The following is a 27,916-nucleotide window of genomic DNA, read 5'->3' as shown; positions in this document are numbered from 1 at the left end:
ATAATATATTTTCTTTCCAACTCTGCAATCTGAATAATAAATAAATTATATTTCCCCACAAAAAAAAGTGGAATAGTCCCGTCGTCAATAATTCCTTACAGATATACCCAACCGATTAAATACTCTAACACAGTCCACATGCAGTCAAATCCTATTTGGTTCGTGCCATAGTCAGTCTGTGAAGTCAGGAATGCGGTCACACAGTTCAAAAAGAGACATAAAACTATTCGTTTTCTAAAGGATTCGTTCCAGAACCCGGATTCTTTAACAAACACCATAGTGGCTCCCTCCAACAAATTGTCTATTTTTATTTTTATTTTATCAAGGAGTGGTTAACTTAAATCCCGCCCTGCCCTTTAAGGGTGTAAACAAAGGAAGATTCGTTTCTGTTTCACTAGGCTGACTCCTGTGATGAAAAGCTGTGCTAGTATAGCCTACGTAAAGAACAATGGCAGAATTTGTTAGAGCGCAAATTAAGGGAGACAAAGTAGTTGTGTTTTTGAAGCCGTCCTGTCCTTACTGCGTACTCGCGAAGGATGTTTTGTCAAAGTATAAATTCAAAGGCGGACATTTGGAGTTGATCGATATCAGCGGACGCAGTGACATGGGCAGCATACAAGACTATCTGCAAGAGATAACGGGCGGGCGCACCGTGAGTACTTTTACAATGTTATTAATATAAGACCGTAACAGCCTACATTACATTGACTAAAAAGTGTAATGTTCGACTCTTTAAATAACTTTAAATTTAAAAAAAAGTTTAATTAGCTAATTTTTAGCCGAGTCACCAAAGAGCATGACCTGCACACGTGGCCATGAATCATGAACATTGCAGATATTAAATATTTAATACATATAGCGTATTTATTTCAACTTACAAATGCTTTATGAGTATTTATGTTTGATTAATTTCCATTGTCATTTATTAAGTTTATTTAGATGTAGGCTTTTTTTCCTTGTACAATGTGTAGGTTCCTCGAGTCTTCATAGGGGAGAAGTGTATTGGAGGAGGAAGTGATGTCGAAAGTCTTGACCGTTCTGGAGAACTGAAAGGCATGTTGCAGGCTATCGGATCTCTGGAGTGAGGGTATACTTCACAGTCCTTCTTTATGAAATATTGTAAATAATATACAGCATAATACACAAGTGGTTATCAACTGGTTTTGCTTCAGGGCCCACATTTTACATTGGGATCTGAAGTGGCCACAGTGCCAAAATTGTGTATTGTACACAAAAATGTTTTCAAAAACTGCCTTTTCTCTCAGCGTCAAGTAATTTCATTTCACAAAACATATCATAGTCTAAACAAAACATATTTGTCCTCTAATTTAAATGCAATCTGGCTCCAGTGTTTATTTTAATATCATTGAGACCCATTTTTGGGTCGCAACCCATCCATTGAGAACCACAGGTTTAGATTTAAGTCACAGACTCTAAGAACAAACACGCATCCTTCTAAAATGTCTTTATTCAGCATGAGATGATGGTCAACAAAACTGGACTAGACTAAAGACAGCCAGAATCGGCTCTACGTTGACCACACCAACTGCACTAACAGGCGATCCACATGCTGGATGCGTACTTCGTATGTTATTAGTTGAAATAAAAATCTCAGATGTACATGTTACAAAAATAGTTGCATCAAATTCAAATCAATCTCATGGGGGGGAAAAAATAAATATTTGAAATTTATTCAAGTCATATTGCCGGAGTAACCACTGAATTCATAAAGAAAGAAATCTCACCATGACAAAACATGGCTGACCATGAGAATGAAATATCAATCTCTGGAGAGAGTATAAGGTTGACTCTACCCTGTTTAATACTTTGGGGTTTAATCCATCGCAGAGGAAGTTTATTGCACCAATCAGGTGTAATCGTTTGTACAGAAGATACAGTATCCACATAGAAGGGCTCTATAAGACATCGTCACACAGGATCCACTCAAATCCAGTGAGAGTTCACAGCTGTCCGCTTTATATCACAGGCTCAGTGGTCAAAGTTCATGTGTAAATACAGTATATCAGAATCCACCAGAGGTCAAACATAGGTCTCTTTTATCCTGCATGTAAATGAATCTTGCATCCTTTGTTTTTCGCCCTCCCTTCCGGTCCGTAGGGCGTCAAGAAGGGGTCACATGATGCTGCAGCGAGACTTGCGGATCTGCCGCCTGCGTTGCTGGTACTCGCTGAGCTCCTGTAGGTAACCTCTGGAGGGCCAGCGCAGACGTTCCACCTGCTCACGCTCCTCATCTGCCAAAAAAAGCATTATCGGGACTAAGAAAGCATTGCGACAACATCTCCTGGCTGTCACCCACCCCTTCAAAGCATTTAAACAGAGCATTATATCCGTCCAACAGATTTCTCTCGCACTTCAATTGAAATATAGGCTGAAAATGTAATTGTCTCTACAATGTCTATATGCGTTTCTCATTAGATAATGCATGAAGAAATTATAAGGTTGCTTTAAAAACCTAAAGGGAGAATGATGTAAATAAAACTTTTCCTGTCACTGCTTGCTTCTTGTATTCATTGACTCACAAATCTGTACACCATTCATGAGGTGACTCTTTTATTTATTTGCCAAGTGCACGTGGAAGGGCAAGATGTACTAATAGGGTGTGAAAATGATTCATTTGTTTCAAAAGTGACCTTACAAATGCTCTTAGTGTTTCATTATAAAGCTGTTGACAGAAGCCGGTCGTGATTTGCATGGGCTTGTCTGCAGCAGCAGCTGTTCGGAGCGCTCTCGGGACGCTGGTAACTGGTTTTTGTAGCAGTCAGAGATAATTGCGTGTGCTTGTATTCTAATGCGCTTAAACATCCTTTCCAGGTGGTCAAGCGGACGGCTCACCTGATAGCTCCAGGAAGTCAGGCTTGTGGCTGAAGATCAGGTAGTTATTAGCGATGAAATGGAGGAGCCAGACATATAGTTGCTCAGCGTTGTGACACTGATGACAGAGAGTGACAAAAGATCAGATAGAATGTTAACTAACAAACAAGTTGGAAGTATCACAGAAGGTATTTTTCAAATAGCAAACTACCATAAAAATATAATTTTTTAGCAAATTTGTAAGCAAAACCAAATTACCAATTTTTGGAAAACCCAATGACCTAATACAGGTGATAAAATGTGTAGTTTACGTACTTAACTACAAATATTTAAAGTCATTTTCAGTACTTAACAAATGATGACATAAAATATAAATAGTAGGGGCCGTTTACATGACACCAACTAAAAAGGAACCGTTTTTTAAGCGTTTTGTAATGTGCATTTACACAACAAAGGCATTTTTGGAACTTGAAAACTCAAACTTTTGAAAACAGGTTTCAAAGTGCAAGTTTTATCATCGCCATGTAAATTACAAAAACGTCATGTTCAGTCTGTAGTGTTTCTTCAGAAAGTGACATCGCCAACTACTGGCCTGACATGCATAATACAGCGTTTTTAATAGTTTTCGCAGATCCGTGTGAACGGGGTTGTTTTGACAACATTGTCGTTTGTACGCGAAAAAAACGCGAAGGAAAAACTTTTCTGTTCTTAGTACATCGTTGTAGTTTACCCTTAGATAAAAAATTTACAATTTAGAAAGCTATTTGAAATAAGTCTAAGCTGAAGCACGAAAATTAAATTGAAATAAAAACAAATTAAATGTATTGATATAAAAAACTGACAAAAGCACATACATTAGAAAAATGATAAATTAAAATGAAAACTGAAAATCTAAAAAATAAAAGCTAATTTAAAACATGTTAAAAAATACAATATAAGGGGCTGTTTACATGACACCGATTTCAACTAAAAACGTTTCAGTCATTCTTTTACATGACAACGGCGTTTTGGGTGCATGGAATATAAATAATATAAACTTTTGAAAATGGGTTTCAAAATGCAAATTTTTTAACACGTTCTCTCTCTAAACTAGCCTGGACATCCAGACCTAAATCTGAAAGATTAATGGTCTGGCATCGACTAATGAAAATCGCCCAGCTCGAGGGGCGGCACCAAGCATGCATTTGAAAATCTCACTGCATGCAACTGGATAACACTACGACCAATCACAACAAGCCCCATACGCTTAGCTACCAGCGGAGCTAACTGGTAGATTAGCCTCTTGCCGTATCCGGTCGGCAAAAACGCTCTTCTTGCAAAGGAACGATTCGAGCGCCGTCTTCTGTTCCTCTCATTGGCGTCGGAAGAAAAAAAAAAAGTGGGTGGGTCCTCCCCCAGAAAAATGTTACTGGAGTAAATACCATTTCATTCTGGTGCCTTTTAATTAAGTAAACTAAACTCCACTTAACGTCGGGCGGCTCTTTGCCTCCACGTCGTGCATTAAATGCACAGCTATCCGTGGATTATCCCCCTAATACGGTAATTTGCCAGCAATGACAACTTAAAGCTGTTATTGATGTTTGCAACGCAATATTTGACTGGAAAGGTACAACGGGCGGTTACTTTCGTCAGTTGCGGCTCGTTGAGAAATATAATGTAGCGATTCAGCGGAAATGGAGTTTAATTTATTAATTTTAATAAAAAAAAATATTTATTTTAATTCCTTAAGTGGAATGGATTTGACTGACGGCGCTCTGAAAAGCGAACAGACAAATGCGCTGAATTAGAGACGTTAAAAGTGAGTGGGTATAATATCATTGATCTTAAAAAGTGGGTGGGTCCTGTCTAGGGGTGTGCATTGGCACTGCCCTCACAATTCGATTCGATTACGATTCACCAGGTAACGATTCGATACAATTCGATTCTACGATGCATTGCGATGCATCAAAATTCTACTGCACACAACAAGGCAAAATTTTCATCAGTCATGAGGCAATACAAGCAGTCAGATATTGAACAACAGATTTTATTGGCTGCTATGTGTGTATTATCACTCTCCTGTATCTTTGACATAAATGTCATTAAATAAAATAAAATTGAATGGTACAGGGTATTGGATATGGCATTTTCAAACCTGAAAAAGAAAACATAAATCACTGCTTTCAGTGCTTTGAATGAGAAATGTTTCTCTTCTCTCTGCTTGAGAACCATTTGAAATTAAATTTCAACTTTATTGTCCAACTCAAGGCCAGAAAATAAACAGTGTAGGGGTGTAACGGTTCACAAAATTCACGGTTCGGTTCAATACGATACACTTGTGTCACGGTTCGGTACGTTTTCGATACAGCAAAAAGAAAGAAATGCCAGAGAAATTTCCTTGATTTTTTTTAAAAATTCTTTTCTTATTAGAACTAACATCATAAAGTATGACATTTTTTTCTTTGAGCAATGATGGAGCTATAATTGACTCTTCTTAGGAGCATATAAAACAAAACAGCTCCTTGGAAAAAATTAAATGTAATATTTTGTGCTTATAAACAAATGTTTATTTTAGTTCAGATTAACATTTGAGGGCAGCAATGTTATTCATAATGTCGAAATAAATCCGACATAACGTTACTTGAAAGCATTATAGCCTACTATTCCTGCCAAACTTCCAAAGTTGCAGTTAGTGTTACTACAGTAAATCCATGGTGAATATTGCTGATCTGTGGACACCGGATAGTTCATTCATGTCACAATGTTTCTTCCTGGTTTCCACGTCAGCGCTGTTTGATCCGTTAATAATGGAGAAATGTGAATGTTTCTCACTAGATCTCGCAGCGATGTTATTACTTTAGTGGCTAGTTCAAATGCTTTCTTTACTGGATCTCTTAGCGCTGTGTAGTATAAGATCGGCTAGCGCTGCGTTGGTCCAAACTGATAAACAGTCCGTCACGAGTAGCTCAGTTTCGTTACGCTTACATTGCGTTTGCCATTTGATGTTGTGGTCGCGCCAGCGTCTACATTATGAGCGCGCTCGCGACGCGCTTACATTTGAAATAACCGTTCGGTTTGAAAATGCGTGCCTTGTACCGTTTAATTGTACTTTAATACGAATACGCGTACCGTTACACCCCTAAAACAGTGACATAATCGATTATGGCACTTTGCCACATCGATGCTGAATCGTGCATGCCCCGCATTGCGATGCATCGCCGAATCGATTATTGTTGACACCACTAGTCCTGTCCCACCCATATACAATGGTTCCGACGCCCATGGTTCCTCTCTTAGATAAAAAGCCAAGTCTAACTCGTTCATTGTAGCGGCCAAAGCCGTTTCAAACAACTGGTGTTCATCCATAGCCATCTTGCAATATTTACTAATGACTTTGACGTCACAGCGCTGTCGTCATCTGTTTAGCTCGCCTCTGGCCCGCCTATATCAGATAACCCGATGTGATTGGTGCAGCTCGGATACAAGGGCATATTTAATGAGCATCATTACTCGACGCCAGAGTAAACTCGCTGGGGATCGTTTTAACAATGGTGTTGCCTGTACATGGAAAAATTCTCCGTTTTAAGCATATATCATTGTTGTGTAAACGTACCCTAAATAATACAATTAATAATAAAATAGGCTAACACTGGTAGAAACACATTGCCCATATTATTTCCCATTTTGCATTGTTCTTGACCCTCCATTTTCAGTGTAATGAATCAACTATGATGACCCCAAGGGACTTTTCCTTAGTTAAAAAACATGGTTTCCTTTCATCTCAGTTGCATAAAATTGTGTGACTTTTTCTACATCTATCTATCTATACACAAACACACAAAAACCTGGGCTTGATTTGGTTGTTCTGAAGGTGAGTAAAAAAAAAAGTCACACTCGTTTGGCCCAATTAAAAATGAACGGTAAAAGCGGAAAAAAATGTTTTATTTTTCATTTGTCAAAAAAATAAATCCAGCATAAATCTGAAAATATCCAAATATAAATGAAGGCCTGGTACTAGAGCACAAATGCACTGTGGAATGAACATGATCACACAAATGCGTGCACACACACAAACACAGGTGTTCACTCTTCACTCCTGTTCATATCTTTTTATTGCAATTTATTTTGTTGGTTGTATTTAATTTTTAAAAATTATTATTTTTTATACAGTTGAATTATTGAAATAATATGTGCTTACAATCAAGTCTTATCTTTTAGTGGCAACTTATATGGAATTATTGCAAAAACAAGACACTTCAAAAAACAACAAATTCTAAACTTTGACAGAAATACTGATTTAATGTATTTTATAATGTTTAAATGTATATTCACAAAATATACATGACAACAGCTGTTATAGGAGCAGTTGGCCACATTGAGAAAAATGAATGGATCTCTAATGGGCCTCTGCTGGATGTATATGGTTATTACACTTTTTTTCTAAAACTGTGTTTCCTACAGATTTTTCTCTAACCAGCAGAAGGCAGAATTCTGCATCTAACACCTAGATAAATATCCAGAATCAACTCATATTTAATTTTGATCATTACAGTGTTTTTTGTTTTTTTCATAAATATGTAATTTTTCATATGCATGCTAATGGTTTAGTTGAGGAATTGTGCAGTAAATAGGTTAAAAATTAATTCATACCCCCTAAAACACAGCATAAGCATAAAGATGAGAAGAAAAAATCATTTGTATATTCAAAAAATCCCTGTACATTTTTTTTGAGGTCGCTCTGACCCCAAACACCACAAATGTAAACAGGAAACGAGAAGAACATGAGTGTCAACCACGTTTATATCTGGTGGAGAGTGGAGAATTTGAGTCGCGCATAAAACACAAAACTGACGGGAGAAGCTCTGTTGACTGGATCTAAAACCCTAAAATCTCCATCGCTGTAAGTTACCGAAAGCAAAACCACACATCCAAACCAACAACACATGGTTGACACACATCTGTGCAGCCCAGAGCGGCTCTCTCGCACTGTATGACGTGACAGACTGCTAGTTGTCCGCGCGGGTATTTTCCAAGAATGCGGTTGTGAGTCCTGGAAATGTACTTGTGTGAGTTTGGTTATAGAATGCGGTTGTCGCTATAGCCTACCGTAAATAACTGTGAACGTATTAAGGACTCAAATACTGAATGTAGCACTGACAACTGTATTCTGCTGCTGTGTGAACGTGGCCTTTATAACATCCCAGTATTGTTCATTTTTCATCCATACATAGTTGCACTTTTATAGTGATATTACAGATCCAAAGCACTCAAAGCAAATGAGTGAAACCTTTAAAAGGTAATCAAACACACCCCTTTGACCCACCTTTGCTTTCTTCAGTAAGCGAATCACGCTGATGCCCGTAGACGCCAGCTCTCGACTGGGCATGTTCTGAAGATACGCGCAGACGCATACCTCACACAGGTGCTGCAGTCGTTTCACCTGGTACATCTCTGCGCACACGAGCACGGCCATGGCCTGCAACACACTGGCTGAACACACAACACACACACCACCATCCATCCATCAACCTCGGCTCATATTCGCCCACTGTCAATCAAGCTCAGTCTTTGTTAGCATCTTTTTTCTCAAGCGTTGTTTAATGTCTTTGATATAAACAGCAAAGCATCCATCACACACTGACTGACAGAATGAGTAAAGCAATCTGACATTTTAAACCATTGTTTAAAAAAACAAATATGACCTGAATCACTACATGTCATTATGATTGAAACATCTGGATTATGTTGCACTTTACAGTGAATATAAAAGGCCATTGTTAGGCCTCTTCATTCACACTTCATAACATTTAATATTTTATTACTTAATAATACAAATATTAAGAACCATACAGTAGCATTCAAAAGTCTGGAGTAAGTATGATTTTTTAAAAGACATTAATTGATCAAAAGTGACAGTAAAGACATTTATAAATAATGTTAGAAAATATTTTTATTTCAAATAAATGCTGTTCTTTTGAAATTACAATTAATAAGGAAATCCTGAAAAAAAAAAAAATTATCATGGTTTCCACACAACTATTAAAGGGATGGTTCGGAGTAATTTCAACCTAGGGTCCTTTGCACCATGACCTCTAGCCAAACACCCCCCCAGAAGTTTTTTTCCCTTGGTCGAACATTATTAAAGTTAGAGCTTATTTAGAGATATCAGCCGAATGGCTTAGTGCAGGCGCTAATGGATCCAAGGTTGTATCACAATAATAATGCCTGGAATGGTACCAAACTCTACAGTAGTACAAATAGGTTCTGTATTCATAAAACGAGGCATTGGAAAGTTTGTAAGTACAACACTTGTCTAATGGCTAATGCTACCGCTAACCCGGACGTCAAGGTCACTTCTGTGATTTGGGAAAAGCCTGTAAAAGTCCTGGCAGGAAGCGATGCATAAGGATGTAGTGTAACGACGACCAGTTCCAGGAATGCACTAATATTTTGTTGGTAGTACCAGTTTTCAACAATTATTAGTTAACACTAAGTTGTCAACACTTCGGAAAAAATAATAATTCGTCGTTACACTACATCCTTATGCATCGCTTTCTGCCAGGACTTTTACAGGCTTTTCCCATATCACGGTAGTGACCTTGACGTCCGGGTTAGCGGTAGCATTAGCCATCAGACAAGTGTTATTTAAATAAACTCCTGATGTACTTACAAACTTTCCAATGCCTCGTTTTATGAGCACAGAACCTATTTGTGCTACTGTAGAAGTTTGGTACCATTCTGAGCATTATTAGTGGGGTAATTTACGAGATACATCCTTGGATCCATTAGCGCCTGCACTAAGCCATTCGGCTAATATCTCTAAATAAGCTCTAACTTTAATAATGTTTGACCAAGGGAAAAAAGCTTCTGGGGGGGTGTTTGGCTCGAGGTCATGGTGCAAAGGACCCTAGGTTGAAATTACTCCGAACCATCCTTTTTAGAAGCACAATTGTAGAAATTATTATTATAATTTTTTTTATCTTTCCAGGCCAAACATTTTAAGCATTACTGTAAGTTTTAAATAACATTATTTTATGAAGCAAAATTATTAATGAAAATTCCAGGATTTTTGGTAAAAAAAAGTGTTCATTTGTCCTCTAATGTATCATTTGATACTCAGACATTGGTCCAAGATTAAGTCTTCTGAATTGCATAGTGTATTTGAGCACAGTTGAAACACTTTATTGACCAATCAGAATCCAGGACCTGAACGATCTATTTGATAAGAGCATTTAGAGGGACAGTTCGCCCCAAAATGAAATCTCTGTCATCCTTTACTCACCCTTCATGTTGTTCCAAACAAAAAGAAGATATTTTGAAAAATGTTTCACATTTTTTGGTTGTTGTTTTTTGTCATACAATGAAAGTCAATGGAGCCAATGGACTCCAATGACTTTCATTGTTTGTAAAAAAGAGAGAAACATTCTTCAAAAGATCTTTAGTGTTTAACAAAAGAAAGAAAGTCATACAGGTTTGGAAGGGCATGAGGGTGAGTAAATGATGACAATAGACCTTCTTCACAGCAGCGCCATCTTTGATTTTTAGCGGGAATGAAAGTAAGGCTGTGAAAGTATCCCTTCAGTGGCTTGTACTGTTATTTAATGTGTTTTTGGATTGTTCTGCTGACAAAACACAGCAAAAATATGTTTCCAAGAAATTTCAGTAGACAAAAAACTTTCAACAATATGATCTGTGGAAAATTATAAATGATCTAGGAGCTTTTTACAGCGGATGCCGTTGAAAACACGCCAAGCCTTTCCCTTACAGCCTCGCTTTCAAACCTGTCATGGCGCCGCTCTGAATAAGGTCTATTTGCATTGTTATCCCTTTTACAAGTCTTGAAAAGCACATCCTTACCTGGACAGCAGGTGTCAGTGTAGAGGTACTCCAGGAAAGCTAGGAAGGTATCAGACGAAACTCCGTGGATTGGCACCACGCGACTTCGTGCCTCTGCGTACTTCCCACTAAACATGGCAGCCATAACATCGCAGCGGGCCACAAGCACGGCTCTGTGCGCTGGCAGCACGCTTCCTAAAAACACACACACAGCATTACAGAGGAGCTCTGACACACACACAAGCCCTTCTCTTGTACTTACAGTACCACTTTAAACTCAGAATCAATGTGCCATTGTGTGTGCCTGTGTGTGTGTTTCAGGGTTGTTTTTGTTAACCAACACTGAAATTAAAACTATTAAAAATCATTAGAAATGTTGCCTTAGCAACTAACTTAAATAAATTAATAAAAAGTACTAAAATGACTAAAACCAAAATATTAATAACTACTATTATAGTGTATAAATAGCATAAAAATTATAATGGTGTGTTTACATGTCCATGCACATGCAGGGTTAGCATTGACTCTTGCCTTGGACCATGAAGATGACATCAGAGTACAGAGGGGAATTGAAGAGGCTTCCCAATGTCAAAGGACCTTGTTGAGAGCGGGATGTGGGTGTGTCCCTGGGGGCCTGCAACCAAAACGAATCGACACTGCAGTGCACAATTTGAGGCGATGAATACTGGTAGTACCTTTAACATTTATAATTGAGAAACCAGGTTAGCCATGCAAATCCTTGGAAAAATTCACAATGGATTTACTGGAGTAACACCAACTGCAGGTGTGATATTTAAAAAAATGGAAACCGTAATAATAAATAATCTTCCTACTATTACATTTATGGCACTTGTAATTGTAGATTTTATATAAATGACATAAATGTGCTAGAAGTAGCAATGAAGATAAAAAAAAAAAAATCATACCTGCAGTAGTACTGGTCAAAAGTTTGGAAACATTACTATTTTTAATGTTTTTGAAAGAAGTCTCTTATGCTCATCAAGCCTGCATTTATTTGATAAAAAACAAACAAACAAACAAACAAAACAGTAATATTGTGAAATATTATTACAATTTAAAATAAGGGTCTTCTATTTGAATATACTTTAAAATATAATTTATTCCTGAGATCAAAGCTGAATTTTCAGCATCATTACTCCAGCCTGTCACATGATCCTTCAGAAATCATTCTAATATGCTAATTTATTATTACTTTTGGAAACAGTTATGCTGCTTTCTTTTGTAACAATATACACTTACCATTCAAAAGTTTGGGGTCAGTTTTTTCTTTTCTTTTTTTTTAAATAAATGAATACTTTTATTCATCAAAGATGTGTTCAATTGATAAAAAGTGATAGTCAAGTTTCATATTGTTAGTAAAGATTTCTATTTTTAATAAATGCAGTTCTTTTGAACTTTTTATGGATGTATATATAAAACACATATTAACAAAAATAAATTAGCAATGTAATGTTAATCAAACAACTAAAGAAAAAGGAAATTACACATTGATCTTGACTGAATAACTTCAGTACCTTTAAAAAAGAATAAATGTATATTTAATTAATTCATGCAATGGAAACTATCCAGTGTATTGTATTTACAGTTGATTTGGTCATATCAGCCACCTCTAATAATATAAATAATATTTTAATATAATTATTTATTATTTATAATGTATTAACTTAGACTAACAAATGCTAATTTATCTCAGTAACACTTTCAGTTTTGGACACTTTTGGTTACAGAATAAATTCATAGGTGAATAATAAATAAATAAATAATAATAAAATCCCAGAACAGGCAATTTCTGGCATTGGTAGAAACTCAGTGCTGCAACAACACCAAAAGGTGTCAGTATAAAGTTTTGAGTCTTGTATCAGCCAGCGAAACAAAAACTCAGACTGCATCCGAAATCATATACTTCCCATAGTAGGCGAAAAACAGTAAGTGACAAAAAAAAAAAAAGTATTTCCAAATTCACAGTACCCGGATAAAAAGTATGTGGATGACCTACTACTTCCGGCGAGATTCTGAAGTGCACATCCAATGGACACTTTACTATCCCATGAGGCCACGGGAGAGGATTTTTTTGTTGTTGATTTTTTTCACGAGAGAATTTGTAAATGCCAGCGAAGCGATTTAAAGGGATATTTCACCGCTGGAAAGATGAATGTGTATTTAAATTGGGTCATTTATGTAGTAGAAAGGTGAAATTATTTTAGAAGTTGGTGCCTTCTAAACTGAGAAAAGCCAGAAAATGTATTTTTGGCTCATGTGGATGAAAGACAACAACTCCCAGAATGCACTTGCTTCGCTGCCCTATGAGGCCACTCCCAAGCCACGCCTACCGGTTACAGAGGGCAGTATTGGAAGAAATGACACAACTAGGCTACTAGTTGACTCGAAACTGAAAAGACACCCCCTATGGGCAGGTTGAAAACATGCGGAACGAGCTCCTACTACTGGCTGTAGTCTCTGGCCAAAAAAGCCTCCGATGATGCAAAATGACGATTTTTGCATCATCGGAGGTTTTTTTCCAGACACACAATACAGAAATCTCTCGTCTCAGGGGGACATGAAGGAGGGAAGCACATCATTGGAAAATACTACCGGGTTTCTACTGATACAAAGCTTAATGCTAATCGGTGAAGTATCCCTTTAACTGACACTGGTAGGTCACATGATAATGACAACATGTAGTTAGTACGTCCGGATTTCATTCATACTAAACGCATTCATACTACATAGAACATACTTTTTTAGCGCTTACAAAGTTAGTACTTATTTAAAATAATTACCTACTCAAGAGAGTATGTGATTTCGGATGCAGCCTCAGTTCTATAGATCCAATCATCCTCCTGTCTGTCAGAGTGATACCTTTTCTCTCCCAACGAATGAGCGTATCCTGTCCATCAGCTGGGCCACGGCCAAAGGGTTCTTCAGTTTTTCAGCGATGGCTTCCTCCAGGTATTCCCATTCCCAGGCTCCTGCGAAGAAGACACATCATCATCACCAGCACGCACTGACCCGTGAACGCATCCTGCTCGCACGTGCATTAACTGGCTGTCCGGCTGACCGTGGAGTAAATCTTGACCTTTTACACTGGCTGTTCAGATCTGCTGGACTTTCACTAATAGTTCAACCTCTCAGAGCTGGTGAATTCAGTTACAACTTTAAAAAATATCTCGATATACTAGCAGGCAACAAATAAGGTGGTGATACAGCTGTTTTCCATAATAATTAAATTGTGAAAGATGTTTTTTTTCTTCTTCTTGGTGACAGCTAAGAATATTAAACCAATATTTAACTTGTTATATTAACTGTTCATAGTGAAGACCACGGTTCTATCACATACAAATTTTCATCCATCACAGCTCAGGTGATATTAACCCAGCCTTATTCATAAACCTGTCTAGACAGACTGAGCGGGGTTCGAATTTCTGTGCATCATTTCTGTTAATGTAACGACCGCCCTTGGCTCAAGGGATGAAAATGGCCTCTGCGAAATCACATGATATATCAGCGGGGTGAGATGGTCTCATCAGTATGGGCCTCACCTTCAGAGCATGGCTTCACTCTGATAAACGAGTCTATAATATCCATTCCTGTTTCCTGAACTGTTAAAGCCTCCTGATTGAGATGCATGCCCATCCTTCCAGCCTCCATTTTGCATCAGAGGTTCCAAAGAACGGTGAACAGGAGGTAATATTCCCGGCTTATGAGGAATGCATTTTTATGGCGGGCTTATACGGGCATAGAATCACAATTGTGCATTTGGGTGAATGTCATGAAAACATCCAGAGCACACCTCAGAAACGTCCAGAACACACTTCAGCCCAAAATCAAAAGACAAAATATAGTTTGCATATGGAAAATGCTAATGTGACATTATTTTCATGACATTTAAAAGTGATTTCCCCCTCATTCAATTTTTTAAACGTAGCGAAATTAACAGTACTTGTTTAAAATGACATGAGATGGCCTAAAAAAAGCTGTTTTCACATGGAGTGCATCGCCTCTTGGAGGCAGCCATGTTGAGATCACATGACCAGCTGAATCCTACTTGCTTTATCTTGGTAACCTCCTTATTTTCAGACAGTTCAGCTCACAGAATAAATTAAACATGGCTGACTGTGAATAACACATTTCTACAACAGCATCAGTAACTGAAAACATTTGCTTTTGCATGATGCTGTATTTATACCACTAGGTGTCAGTAACATATATGTACAGTAAACACCATATATTTACATATATATATATATATATATACATATATATATATATATATATATATATATATATATATATATATATATATATAGGAAGATTAAACATTTGCCATGTAGCAGCCAGCATAAACAAAAAATTATCATGAATCAATCCTCATGAATCTGTAATGACCTTTATTTTTTAATTGTTGTGTTATTTCCACTATTCTGAGTGGTATGTCATTCGATTTTGTACTGTAAATTACATAAATATAATTGAATAAATTAAGGTAGGAATATACATTTTTACAATTTAAAATTTATTGAATTACTTATTGCATTGTGGTGAGGAGAATGTCTTTGGAAAATGTACTTAATTGTCATTAAAAAAATTATGTCACGATGCTAAAAGTTTTCTGTTGATTTTGAGGTAAAATAAAGGCTTTATTTATTTTTGCATTACGGTAATGAGAATTTGGGATGAAAATGTGCTTAACTGTCATAAAAACATATTGTCTTAACATAAAAACTTAATGTTCCAAAAACAGTCAACATTTTATTTAAACAAAACATTATTTTATTATTTATTTTAATGTTGGATTATATAACATTTAATTTTTATTTATTTATTGTATGTATGTTTGTTTGTTTGTTTGTAATGAGAATTTGGGAGGAAAATGTATTTAATTGTCATGGAAATAATGTCACAAAGCAACAAATCTTAACGGTCCAAAAACAGTCCGAATTTTAAACTAAACAAAATTTTTGAATTCTTTTTTGGAATAAAATATGGCATATTTTTGACCATAACCATAAACTCAAAACATTCTAGAGGCACATAAACTCAGCAAGAAAAGAAACGTCCCTTTTTTTGCAATACTGTGTATTAAAGATAATTATGTAAAATCCAAATAAACTTTACATATCTTTATTGGAAAGGGTTTAAACAATGTTTTTCATGCTTGTTCAATGAACCATAAACAATTATTGCACATGCACCAGTGAAACAGTCTTTAAGACACTAACAGTTTACAGACGGTAGACAATTAAATTCACAGTTACAATAATTTAGGACACTAGAGCCCTTTCCACTGACTCTGAAAAACACCAGGAGAAAGATGCCCAGTATGTGTAACATGCCATAGACATGCTCTCAGCTGTTGAATTTTGCTGGGAAAAAAGTGAGTTAAAAAGTGAGAAGACATTTCTGTTTTGCTGAGTATACATAATTATGATCATCTTCTGGTTTCTCTCTTTCATTTCCTCATCTGCATGTACAGTCACACACACACACACACACACACTTAAGCAGAAAAACAAGCGCACACACACAAACACACAGATCTCTCTGTCCTCCCAACCATGATAATCAGCCTCCAGGGTCTCATAGAGCGGACTGTCGTCACACACGCACGTGTAGAGAACTATAAATCAAAAAGGCTTTAGACACAAACAGACAGCCTCCAAACTATGGCCATTTTAATATTGAAACAATCCTATAAATATCAATCTTTTTCAAACACAAAAGAAAACACAACTGCAGAGCTGAAGAGATAAGCCAGAGAAAGGGAGAGAAAATTCCAACCGTAACTCAATTATATCGCCTAAACCAGCAGAACCGAGGAAGCATTTTCAAACTGTTTCCTTCAATAATGCTAATCTCGCTTCATATTTACAGTTGTGACAGGGTTGAACATGGAAAGAGAAACACCGCCAGCACACCAGCAATAAAAGCTGTTCCCAGAGGAAATGAGCTCTTTCATAGCTCAGGAGAATAGGTTCTCTAATAAAAAAAATAATAATTAAATTTAAAAAAAATTTTATATATATATATTATTAGTGTTTTTTCATAGCTCAGGAGAATTAGGTTCTCTGTAAATAAAAAAAATGTGAAATGTGAAAAAAAAAAATTCACATTCATATTGATTATTACTTATTATTATTGTGCAAAGGTCTCCATTTGCTCTCTATTTAATCTCATTTTCGTCTAACAGAAACAGCTGAGTACTGAGAAAGAAAGTACTGAGAATCTGTTTTATTTTCTTATGAATGTGAAAAGCTACACTCAATTTTTTCAAGATTTACGCATTTCATCTAATAGTAAAATTACATCAAATTGAATTAAATAATCCTTGCATATTATTCATAATATGAATTAAGAATTTTAAATGAGTAAAAAACTAGAGCTTAAAACATTTTGTATAAATCTTAATGGAACAAGGGATTGGACAATGTATTTTATGCTTATGCAGAAAAAACTCATATTTGATCACCAAAATGGCATATTTTAAATGTTTTTTTTCCTGTGAAAAAAAAAAAAAAATCATGCCTTAAAATAGCTTGAATGTGACTCTACACCCTTGCGTCATTTAGTACATGTAAATTCATGAATATGCAAATGAGCCCCGCCTCCACTCACCCATACAAGCTTGATGTATCAGAATGGAAATCGCTCTCTACAGCGTCGGATACATAACAGTAATTAAGTTATCAAACTGCTAATAATGTGTTATTAATGTTACATGAACCATGTTCCCGTTCGCCATCTCAGAGTCATCTAATTGCCTTCTGAAAATCAGCATCCTTAGAAATGCTTTAAACAACTCAGAAAGTCAGTGGAGAAAGGCATATAGTTCATCATAACATGGTAATATACATCAAATACATAATTCACCCTCTATATAGCTAAATGTACCCGATTTTTCATATCAACAGAAAAATATACCGGGATAACCTGGCTTCTCTCGAGACTCCCCTGCTTCACACAGCAGTTAATGATATGCTAAAGCCCGTCAGCATATACGTGATTGGTTACGAGGTAGTTTGTGACGTCAGAAAGACCAGCGATTTCAAGCCGCGTTTTTGAGACTGTCTTTGGCTCACTGCAGTTTTAAAGAGAAAATACTCAGCAAAGGTGTTGACAAGAATTTGCACATGGTTTGTCTTAAAGCATATTAAAAACAACACATAGACATATAAACAACATTAAAAACTTGATTTTCACCACAGGGGGTCTTTAAGATTTAAAAAAAAAAGTGTTATTAAGCTCTATTTTGTTGTTTTTTTGCTCTTCATTCCTAATATGATTAATATGTAATAATTATTCAATTCAATTTGATGGAATTTTACAATTAATTAAAACGTGTAAATCTTGAAAAAAAGGCTTAAACCTTTTTTTTTGAGTTTCTAAACGTCAATATATTGTAACCTTTATCTAACAGCGGTTGCCTTGAACAACACCAGCCGTAATATTGCAAGCAGTGCACGTTCTCTCTCACCTCTGTAAAGAAACATTAACGTCTCCCACAGGCATAAACACAGCAGCGGGTCCTTCACAACCAGCCGTGAGAGGTGTCCTGGAGGGTGCCCGTCAGCTCTGGGTAGATCATCAACACCTCCATCCCAGGTGGACAAAAGCGAGTGGGGAGGGCCATCTCTTTCCCTACAGGTGCAGCGCGAGATGGGCCTTTCCCAGGCTTGCCGTCCCACCAGCAGCTGTCTGAAGTATGGGCTGATGGCACACAGAACAGACGCGTGCGCCCAGCCCAGCTCCTTCCCAGCGTCCCCAGCGTAGAACGCCACGTCTGCGAACTGAACGCCGCGTTCGAGCAGCCACTGCAGGTCCTGAGAGAAGCTGGACTCCTCCACTCTCACCGGGGGAAGACGCGCTAGAAGACATTATAGAACAGCTTTATTGCACAGATGTTGCTCTTTCATAACTCAGGCGACTAAATGTTGGTCGGATTCATTCATATGTTAACTTCAGATCTCAGATGTTTTTAAATACCTTAAAATAGACACAAATGAGACGGCTGTTGACATGCAGTAAGTAGATGCGTTCAAAGGGTAATCTCTGACTTCTGATTACAGACTTTGGTGTCTTGACTGCATTTGTTTGATCAAAAATACAGTAAATCTTTAATACTGTGAGATATCATTACAATTTAAAATGACTATGAAAATATTATAAGATGCATTTTAAAACCACAGTCTTCAGTGTCACATGATCCTTCTGAAATTGTTCTAATATGCAGATTTGCTGCTCAAGAAACATTTCTAATTATTATCAATGTCAAAAACGGTTGTGCTACTTAATATTTTTGTGGAAAGCATGTTACATTTTTTCATGATTCTTTGATGAATAGAAAGTTCAAAATAACAGCATTTATTTGAAATAACATTGATTTGAAAATTTTTTTGCAACATTATAAATGTCTTTACTGTCACTTTTGATCAATGCATCCTTGGTCAATAAAAGTATTATTTTCCTTCAAAACTTTTGAACGGTAATTTATCAGATTACTGGGGTCTTTTTCTCAAGAAAAAAACGCTAAAAAGTAGGTAAACTAACCAACAGTCTCCATTTGCTCTCCATTTAATCTCATTGATGCCTGAGAAACAATTGAGATCATAGTATTATAGAAATCATAGTTTGTTGACATAAGTATGCTAAAGATGCTCAGACGCATACTATTTCCAGTGTACTTTTTATAAAATAATATAATAATAATATAATATAATATAATAATATATAGTTAAATGTTTTTTTTGTTTTTTTAATTTTACTTGCTTACATTCAAATCAGAATTCAAAATAATATTCTCATAGGATGTTGAAAGAAGAATGCTAAACCTCTATTTCCAATGCATTTTCAAAGTATGCATCCTTGCATGTGTTCAATATTGCTCACAGCTGTTCAAATGAATTTGAATGATGTCTAGGAGAATTAACTGAGATATTAAAAAGATCTAATTTGTGATAATTGTTTCCTGTAGGGAACAGTTGGAAGCACAAAGGATGTGAGCGGGATGAAGATAAAAGGAATAGTTGAAAGAGAGGTATAAACAAGGTGAGCTAAGCAGAGGAGGATGATGGGTAAGGAATTTTTTAGTTGGAAAAAAAGAATGATGAGACAAGCAAAGCAGAGAAGACGGGATGAGTAAGGGATAATGTAATAAGACGGGAGCGACAGGAAAAGTGACGTGAAAGCAAATCCCAAATGAGGGAAGGGCACATTAACACCAGGCATTAAAAAGAAACAGAACAAGTACAACAAACAGATGTTGTTTAGTCCTAATGTCTGTATTATAGGCACATTTTTTATATATTACCGCTGTACGTTTATGCACTCGTCCATAACCATTCATTTGAGGCCACACCAATGGTTTCCCAGCATTCAATACCCTTCATATTTTATGTGCTGTGCTCTATAAAAAGAGCCTAAGTGGTGCTGGAGCCACACCAGCAGACTATACAGAAAGCCTTGGCTTCTCTTTCTAAGTGTCAGTGCTGGTAGCAATGCTCATCTCGTGCAGAATGCTACTAGCCTTCAGCAGACAGTCCTTTATCTAAATGGCAGACGAGTACATTGGCTCAGTTACTGATGAATATTGTCATTTTGTGCGTATTGTGTGCTGCCCGAGTGGTTTGCAGAGATTAAGATAAAATGTCCAGCAAACTGCAAGTAGTCAATAGTGAGATTAGCCTAAATTATGCAGGTTTGAAGGGAAACAGAAAAGTCGAAAGATGCCTAAATATCCTATAGTAAAATGGAAGGCCGACGTCTAGACACATAATGTACATAATGATGAGGACAAATCTCAGCAGCCACTAACCTGGTTGGTCCAAATGAGGGGGGCGGGGCTCGTTGAGCCTGTGACCTCGCCGTTTGTCTGGCCGTTCTTTGGCTTTCTGCTTCAGACACTGAATCATGAAGTATTCCAGCTGTGTGAAGATTCAAAGGTCACGTAAATAACATCTAAATATACCACAATCACACCATGAGTAATATAATGGGATATTTGTGGCTATTTAGATTAAGTGGACTGTAAAAAAAAAAAAAAGTGCCAAAATTTTACCTTTAGGGGTACATCAGCTTGTCGATGAGGCAGTACCCTTAAAAGGACAACTTTGTACCTTATCTACCCATAAAAGGTGAATATTAGTACTCTAAAGTTACTAATTTTGACAGTTTTTTTGTTAGATGCTTTGTGCATAGAGTATGAATAGTGGTAGATACAGTTTGCACCAAGTTTAAATAGCAACAAATATATATTTTTTACACTATGAGCAAAAATAGTGATAGATTAGCGATAGATGTTAAATAGGAGTGATATGCATTATGGGTAAATTATCTGAAAAGTGGTTCATGGAGTTTGCAGTGTAAATAGATATTGCTGACATTTTAACATCAATAAAAGAAATCCGGATTTCATACATGTTCAATATAGCATCTGTGACTCAGTTACCACCACAGAAAATATTTTTCAGCAGTCAAAATATAAAAATGAAGAAAAATCGCATTTACAGTTATTCACTTACAGAGGAAGTCTAAAACCAACTTTTTGTTATGTTAAGACCACACGAAAAGTCATCAACTGCCGGTCCTTTCGTATTGTTGTTTATGTTTATTTTACGAATAAAGTTACGTTTAACGCCTGCCTCCTTCTTCCCTGAACTTTGTTACAGTTATGTTTGATCACTTAAATTCACATTATTATGAAAAAGCCGTATACAGGACACTTTATTTGACTAATTAAAATTGTGAGGTCATGCAGCGCTGTTTTACTCGGTCAAAACAATCATACTAAAAATACATTTGAGAGTGTTGAAAGTTATGTTAATGTTTCTCTATGCATTCGCTCAGTGGCTGTGTGAGACACTTGTTGCACATTGCAGTAAGCTAGATTGATATTAGAATATCATTAATAAAAGCTGGATGATGTGTTTCTAAACGGCATACAGTTAGTTTTAAAATATATTGTATGTGAGAAAAAAAATACTGTATTACTGTTACTACAATTAAAGCTCTTTCTGATTTTGCTATGTTAGCCACTTGACAAAATAGTGTTGTCTCAGAGTCATGGTACAAATGAGGTAAATCAAAAAATCAAGAGATTCAAACAATAAGACTAACAGTGTTGAGCTATATAACAATGATTATTTTTCTGTGGATAAAGGTATCCAAACAGTTGCTCACCTGTGTAATAAAACACATAATATGTTAAAGCGTCTTTGGTGATTCCATGGTTATACGGAAGTAAAACCGGAAACCGAGGGTAACGCAGATTTGAAGTGATTGACAGGCGACACAATGACACGGCCGTTACACTGGTTTAAATGGCTGATTTCTCTGGATTTAAACATTGTTGGAAACATTTGGGATAATGTAAGTACACAATTCAACAAAATATGTGACATTGTTCTAGTGGTTTTTGGATATTTTAATTCAAAAATCTTACATATTGTGCCTTTGAGGGTTCGTTCCGGAATGTCTTGCCCCATAGACTTCCTTTGTAAGAACATTTCTATAAACATGTTTTGCTTGGGTTTACAAGCTTAAGAATGAGAAAATGATTGCCTCCTTATTGCATGTGATAGATACTGACGAGAAACCTTAAACACTCCCAAAATATAAATTCTAATTAGTCATTTAGCAGAAGCTTTTATCCAAAATGACTTACAGTACACTTATTACAGCCCCCCTGGAGCAACCGGGCCTCAAGGTCTTAGTGGAGATGGATGGGTTTTATGTTTCACCCCAGGCATGGAGTTTTTAAATTACCCCTTACTAGGTTTGAACGTCCAACCTTATGGTTACTAGCCCGGAACCACTAAACCTCAAGTAGTTCCTCTGCATACTAATGAGACTTTTTAACAATGATTAAGAGAGAAAGAGACACTTACCACACTGCCAAAGTAACGACCCACAAAAAAGTTGTTTAGAGAGGGCAGCTCCAGGTAAGTGGCCCCCAGGTCCCTGGACAGCTGGAGCCCTTCACTGTGGGGCACACAGCTGCTCCAGTCGGACGCACACAGAGGACATGTGCACGGCGGGCCTTCATCTGTGGAAGATACACAATAAAAACGTGATATATGCATTATAAACGCATTACTGAGGCACAGCACAAATGACATTTGTAGAGCAAGGGGCCAAATAAAGCAGGCAAACATCTAGATTCGTACTGACAGAGACTACATAACATTCAGAGCCATGTCAACTGGCAGACATATGGAGCGATGGAATCAGAGTCTTTATTACGTAACAATGCATGCCAGCTCAAGTTTATACCAGCGTAAATTTAAACATGGTGTTTGTGGGGACGGGTGGAGAGAGAGTGGCAGTGACAGAATGAGAGAGCAGGATAGCTGGATAAAAACAAAGTGAGTGTGTGTGTGTGTGTGTGTGTGTGTGTGTGTGTGTGTGTGTGTGTGTGTGTGTGTGTGTGTGTGTGTGTTAGGAGGAGTTGGCCGGCCAGTAGGGTGAATGCCTCAGGGAACAGAAGAGCCAGTAAAATGATAGCAAGAAAAGACAGCTAAATGGAGAGAGGGATAGATTGAGTGAGAATTGAAGAGTGGAAGAAAAAGACTCGAACAGGGCACGGGCAGGAAGAGATATGAATCATTGTAGCTAATAAACCCCCCCTCAGAGAAATGGAAAAAGATGTACTGTGTGAGTGTGTGTGAGCATGTTTTGACCATGTTTACACTCTCATTTTGCCTTGGGTCTCTCCAGTACAGAGCAAAAGGAAATACAGCACGATTATCATGACATGAATTCATTAGCATCAATATTACTATTGCTCATGCTTATATTAGAAATAAACAAACCACTAAACCACTAAGTCCTAAAGGTATAGTTCACCCAAAAATGTAAATTCTGACATTATTTACTCAACTCATGTCGTTCCAAACCTGCATGGCTTTATTTCTTCTGTGGAACTCAAAAGAAGATATTTTGAAAGTCATTGGGTTCTGAATAACATTGGACCCAACTGTCTTTCATTGTATTTTTCAAACATCTCCTTTTGGGTTCCCCATAGTATGTTTACATGCACTAATTTTCACCAATCAGAATAAATCCAACCCGATTTCAAATTCTGAAAGTTCTGTTATGAACCCAAAACGTTGCAATCTGATTCACATATTCACTGTAAAGAAATTATGATCAATAAGTTATGACACGTACAGTATGTTTTTACATAGCTTTATCTCATCAAAATAAGTTTATTTGAAGTCAACTTGTTTTATAAGTTATACAATATTCAACTCATCTTTTAAGTCAGTTTAATGTAATTTAAGTTGAAATGACTTAAACATCCAAGTTGATTGTACTTAAAAATTTAAGGCAGCAACTTTTGCAACTCATTAATTTACATGTATTTAGAACAAAACGTTTAGAACCGTGAGAATATCACCATTGCTGCTGTGAGCTAATTGTCATATTTGCCTTGAAGACATATCTAAAAAGAAAAATGGCTTTTTAGCAAATATTTAGTAAATATACAGTCTCATCCAATTCGTAAGACATAAGATATAAATAAATATGAACATTCGTCTGACAAAACAAATGTAAATATAGGCATCACGGTATTGCACATGCATGCAAGTTATTTTTGAATTCGATTAAGAAAATAGTTACTGTAGATTCATGTGTTTAAATGCTTAATTGTTTCCCTGTTGATCCGATTATTTCAGGTCTACACCACTCCAAGAAATTTCATTCATATTGAGTTTAATTGGATCATCTGAAATTTGGCTTTTCAATCCGATTGAGCTATCAATCTGATTATATGGGTGCATGTAAACGTAGCTACAGGAAAAAAAAAAGTCATTCAGGTTTAGAATGACATGACGGTGAGTAAATGATGACAGAACTTTAATTTTTGGGGGAACTATCCCTTTAAACTTTCTGCATAACTCATTCTGCACTGTTTGTAATACACACATGCTTGTTGCTTTTCTAGTGATCGAACGTATGATCCCCACTTGTAAGAAACAACCTAGCAATTGCATATCAACACCCTGACAACACCCTAGCATCAAACTGAGCTTTGCATGGGCAAGCAACACACATTATCTTCACAGTATAAAAAATACAGTTATGACAAACAAAACTTTACAGCAGTTTTGTCAGCTGAGCTCTTTTGAACTAAAACATTTACTCTAAGTAATTTTTTCTGTAAATTCACGGTTCAAATGTTGGTTAATAATCACATGACATGCAGGTAAACTAAATATTTAGTAAGTGTTTTTGTTTTTATTTATTTTAAAATTATTTCATCAACTCGCGAACCCCAGTTTAAGAAAGCCTGTGCTACAGGAACTTTTTGCAATGTGTTTTGTTACTTCTCCATTATCCTTCCGGGATAATTGTCGTAGCTGGATGAAATCACATCTTGAATTATACATCTTAAAGGTCATGCAGTGAGCAGAGAGCCGCCACTTCTACAGGGAATGGAGCCAAATCTGTGGTCTAAGTGCTTTGAGTCTATGAGTCTATAAATGTTTACCTATGCTATGAGCATATTCAACAAACGCTCATGGTGCAACCGTGCTCAGCACATCAAAAGAGAGCCAAATCTCAGCTCGATCACACTTTTTCCTTTTCTTTGAAGTCAGAAGCTTCTCATTTGCTGCTGTGCTGCATTTGAAGATAAATTTTGCACGATTTTGGCCTGTCCCAGACGAAAGACGACCAATTGTGGTGATTTCTGTGGTCGTGGCTCTTAAACGGTGGTCGTACAGTGAGAGAGGTTCAAAGATGGCCACTGTCTTGGCCTTGCAACCAAAGATAGCCTGCGATAATTTTCTGACAGTGTCATAAATCTAGCATGCTCATCTCACAGTTTTGCTGCTACAACCTACGTCTAGTGACTTGCATGTCGTACCCAATTTATTAGATCATGCCGTACAGTGTGATTTGTAATGATCTTATAGGACTGCCGAAATCGGACAGGCTGTAGCAGGCATAACCAGTTCAACATCACAGTATAGTGTTTCTATGTTTCATCCATTTAAATGAATTGAATGTTGCATTTTGTCATTTTAGGAATGTTTAAAAGTCAGGTCAAGTCAAAGTGTCTAATACTTTGATTGACATTAAGTAATTAGGCTTAAATGCATACAATCATTACTTCTTGACATTATTTGCTCTGCTTACAGTACTTAAGCTCACATTCCATAAGCAAAACCATAAGCCAATTTTTAACCAGAGTTTAGTTAAATTGTTTCCATTAAGTCCATTATCTTCCACATCTGCACTGCAAAGGCTGACTATCTTTTAGTTTTCTACTTCATAATATAGAAAAAATCAATTAAATGAACACTAAACAAATGCAAAACAGAAACAGCAAATCACGTCTCACCATTTAGTCTTGCCCCAATGGCTACCAGAATCACAGGAAGACCCCAGTGTCGAAGAAGAGGACGAAGTCTTGGAGCATAGCCGTTTCTAACCTGCTGAAAGGCCAGTTTGTCGTTGACCGAGTACTTAATGACCACGATGTCGGCCTGCTCCAGAACGCTCCGCACGCTCGCCCAGTCACTGTCCAATAGGTCCTGCGATTAAAATGAAGGATGAAATGACCTGGGATGTTTTAGAGGGCATATCTCAGTAGCTCAGCATCTGTTCCATCAATCAGCTTATGGATATCACTGCTGTAGCTAAATTCCTCTTAGTCCTCCAATCATTGTGAAAACAACTCCCTTCCCAGAGTCTGCAGAAACCCTAATCCTGCTTTTGAATCCCATCATCCCTCTCTCATTCACTCTGTTACTCACCCAGCTGGGACAATCCCGCACCATCACTCTGACATCCCCGAATACTCTTGACTGGTACTCTATAAACGCAGGGTTCAGGGGATGTCTTGATGGCGTCATGGAGTTTGGATCCAATTCCCGAGCTCCGTGGCCCAGGTAACTCCACAACAAACCACTCTGGATCTGTCCCGGGCCGGCAGTCTCATCCCCAGGACCGACGCCCCCAGGACATTCACTACCCAGCGCCACTATGTGTATAGACCTGCAGCGATTTAAATTACAATACAACCATTTGTCTTTTTATAAGCAGACAAAGCCTAGCATTCACACAGTCATTCAGTTACTCTCATACACTTAACCAATTAACGGGTTTTTACTGTAGCATACTTACACAGCTTACCATATACGGTGAAGTAGGCTACTGTAAAATACTGGTAAATGTATGGTTTTTGAAAGTAAAAACTATGAATTACCTATAAACAGATGACAGAGAAAGCTGGATCTAACAATTTAAAATAAACAAAAATTTGCAATTAATTTTAAAAGGAAAATTTTGTTTAAATCGAAAAACTGTAAGTAACCTTACAGTGTGTGTGTGTGTATATATATATATATGTACAAAACCACAGTAGTTGTACTGTTAAATAATGTTAAAGATAAAAAAGATAAGTATAAATTAACAATTTAATGAGAATACATTTTTATGGTAAAATATTACAATTATTTTTTTATGAGCATGTTCATTGGTAAAATAAGCAGGGCCAAATAATAACATATGAGCCCAAAATGGCTCATATTATTATTGCATGTTATAGTGCATTAATATGCATGTATTATATTCATATAGTGCACATTTTTATAATCTATTTATCGACCATTTTCTATATACATAGTAGGCTAACTGTTGTTATAGCACACGCAACCTATGCATGCGTGCAAATGTCAATGCATAGTAACAGTTACAGTGCATTGATATTTACCTCAGTGTACTGTAGCATAACTGTCAATTTTGCGCTATTGGAGCTTCAGTCATGGCAAAGCATGAATCATATGCATACTTACATGATCACAACAGCAGTCCGCTGGAACAAGGCTCGTAGAGCACGTACTTCAGCGGCGGGTTTTCACATCAGTCTCCGGCTTTTTTCCGCAATGAAGGTCGGACACGGTACAATCCGTCAGCAGAATGAAAAAGCGAACGGTTCATTCATTAAACACGCGCTGTAAAAGTGAAAGAGTGTCAGGTGCGCAACGATCCGGCTGTAAACACACACATCCAGGCAGAAAAGATCCAGTGGATCCTGCGCTAGAAGAAACAAGTTCATACTCCACAGAAAACAGGGATCCAGCGCTTCCCGGGACGCATGGCACGATGTGAGCACTGTAACCAGACGTCACTTGAGCATAACGTCAAAGCTCATGGGTCAATGAGATAAGAATATAGGGTTAAACAAGAAAGACCAGCGGCAGCGCGAGTGGGAGCCTCCTGACTCAGCAAACGATCGGACGGACGT

The 27,916-nt window shown here is 37.0% G+C and overlaps 2 protein-coding genes across 2 annotated transcripts; one reads left to right on the top strand and one right to left on the bottom strand.

The window, feature by feature from the left end:
• The first annotated feature begins 353 nt into the window (after window positions 1-353).
• glrx (glutaredoxin (thioltransferase)) lies at window positions 354-2,516 on the top strand. Its single transcript, XM_084136123.1, has 3 exons — window positions 354-652; window positions 972-1,087; window positions 2,119-2,516. Exons 1-2 carry the CDS (start codon window positions 449-451, stop codon window positions 1,083-1,085), a joined length of 318 nt encoding a protein of 105 aa, XP_083992249.1. The 5' UTR covers window positions 354-448; the 3' UTR covers window positions 1,086-1,087; window positions 2,119-2,516.
• On the bottom strand, window positions 2,134-27,916 carry rhobtb3 (Rho related BTB domain containing 3; the record flags this gene model as incomplete). The annotated part of the gene is made up of 12 exons (XM_084136122.1): window positions 27,465-27,916; window positions 26,424-26,664; window positions 26,009-26,201; window positions 22,548-22,705; window positions 20,477-20,585; window positions 18,140-18,529; window positions 13,528-13,637; window positions 11,179-11,281; window positions 10,669-10,842; window positions 8,135-8,301; window positions 2,854-2,950; window positions 2,134-2,252 (listed from the first exon to the last, which is right to left on the bottom strand). Coding segments are annotated over exons 1-12 (1,863 nt in total). The 5' UTR covers window positions 27,467-27,916.

Source organism: Abramis brama (genome assembly GCF_963993115.1).
Source record: "Abramis brama genome assembly, chromosome: 15".
Taxonomy (NCBI): domain Eukaryota; kingdom Metazoa; phylum Chordata; class Actinopteri; order Cypriniformes; family Leuciscidae; genus Abramis; species Abramis brama.
This window is presented reverse-complemented; position numbering and strand designations above follow the sequence as displayed.

Excerpts from the sequence above, each read along its gene's own strand:
- glrx (XM_084136123.1), top strand. The coding sequence starts at position 449 with ATGGCAGAATTTGTTAGAGCGCAAATTAAGGGAGACAAAGTAGTTGTG. Across the intron at positions 653-971 it reads AGATAACGGGCGGGCGCACC|GTTCCTCGAGTCTTCATAGG; the intron begins GTGAGTACTTTT and ends TACAATGTGTAG.